The sequence below is a fragment of the Tuber melanosporum genome (genome assembly GCF_000151645.1).
Source record: "Tuber melanosporum whole genome shotgun sequence assembly, scaffold_89, strain Mel28".
NCBI lineage: Eukaryota > Fungi > Ascomycota > Pezizomycetes > Pezizales > Tuberaceae > Tuber > Tuber melanosporum.
Genome location: NW_003299138.1, coordinates 464132 through 465057, shown reverse-complemented (window position 1 = coordinate 465057; position 926 = coordinate 464132). Strand labels below are relative to the sequence as shown.

Genomic DNA, 926 nt, shown 5'->3' with positions numbered 1-926 from the left:
GATAAATAAACGGAAAAGCCATTCCATCATTACACCCGGACTCAGCGGAAAGGATATCACGAAGGTGCTTAGGAATCCGACGGGCGAATTTACCCTTTCCGACAACTGAAGATGCAAGAACGGGATCCGTTGCTGTGACACAGGCGGCTACCGTGAGCGAATCTAGCCAGTTTAGGGATGGTATCATCCACCAAATGATGAGAGAGGTGATCAACCATCCCCAAGTCATGACAGGAATTAGTAAAAAGACCACAGATTTCCAATGACGCTCCATATATTTCTACGCAAGTAATCAGTATAAGATCAATCAAGAGAAAATCAAGGAAGGTCTAACCTTTGGTAATTCGACACCGACGGCAAAACACTGAACGACCAGGACTATCCGGGACGCTTCCAGGGTAATCTGGTCAACATTTCCCCATGTCTGAGGATCGAACAACCCAGCAGCAGAGGGGCCAAAGATGATACCACATATTGTCGCAACGGCTATTTCAATTAATTAGACCCTTTCCACCGTCAACCCCAAGTCAAGGCACTCACTAGCTTCGCCGATATACAATTTTTCCTTAATGAACAAGGAAACTAGCATGAAAATAGACGTAAAACCCCCCAAGATCGTGTACGCCAGATGTGGCTTGTTGATCTGTATGTTTGAATCCGCATACGTTAGCATGCGTCCTTTCTGCCGTGCCTCAGAAAGTGGTAACCCGAAAACACGAGGCAATGAAAACACTCAAGAAAGGTATCGAAAAGCCGCAGGAGACTCTATTGCCTGTGATCATTGGTTCACCAATCACCAGCGACCCACCAGTCTTGATCACGACACACACACCCCCATATGCCAAGCCATGCTGCCTCCGAGAATTCAGATCGATAAACTCAGGGAAAAGCCGAACAAACCATGTTGACAAATAGGGCAGGCAAAA

The 926-nt window shown here is 46.5% G+C and overlaps 1 protein-coding gene across 1 annotated transcript; it reads right to left on the bottom strand.

Moving 5' to 3' along the window:
- Window positions 1-673, bottom strand: GSTUM_00011666001 (uncharacterized protein; the record flags this gene model as incomplete). The annotated part of the gene is made up of 3 exons (XM_002842049.2): window positions 1-280; window positions 335-486; window positions 541-673. Coding segments are annotated over 3 exons (565 nt in total), but the record flags the coding sequence as incomplete, so codon positions are not given.
- Between the last annotated feature and the right edge of the window lie 253 nt (window positions 674-926).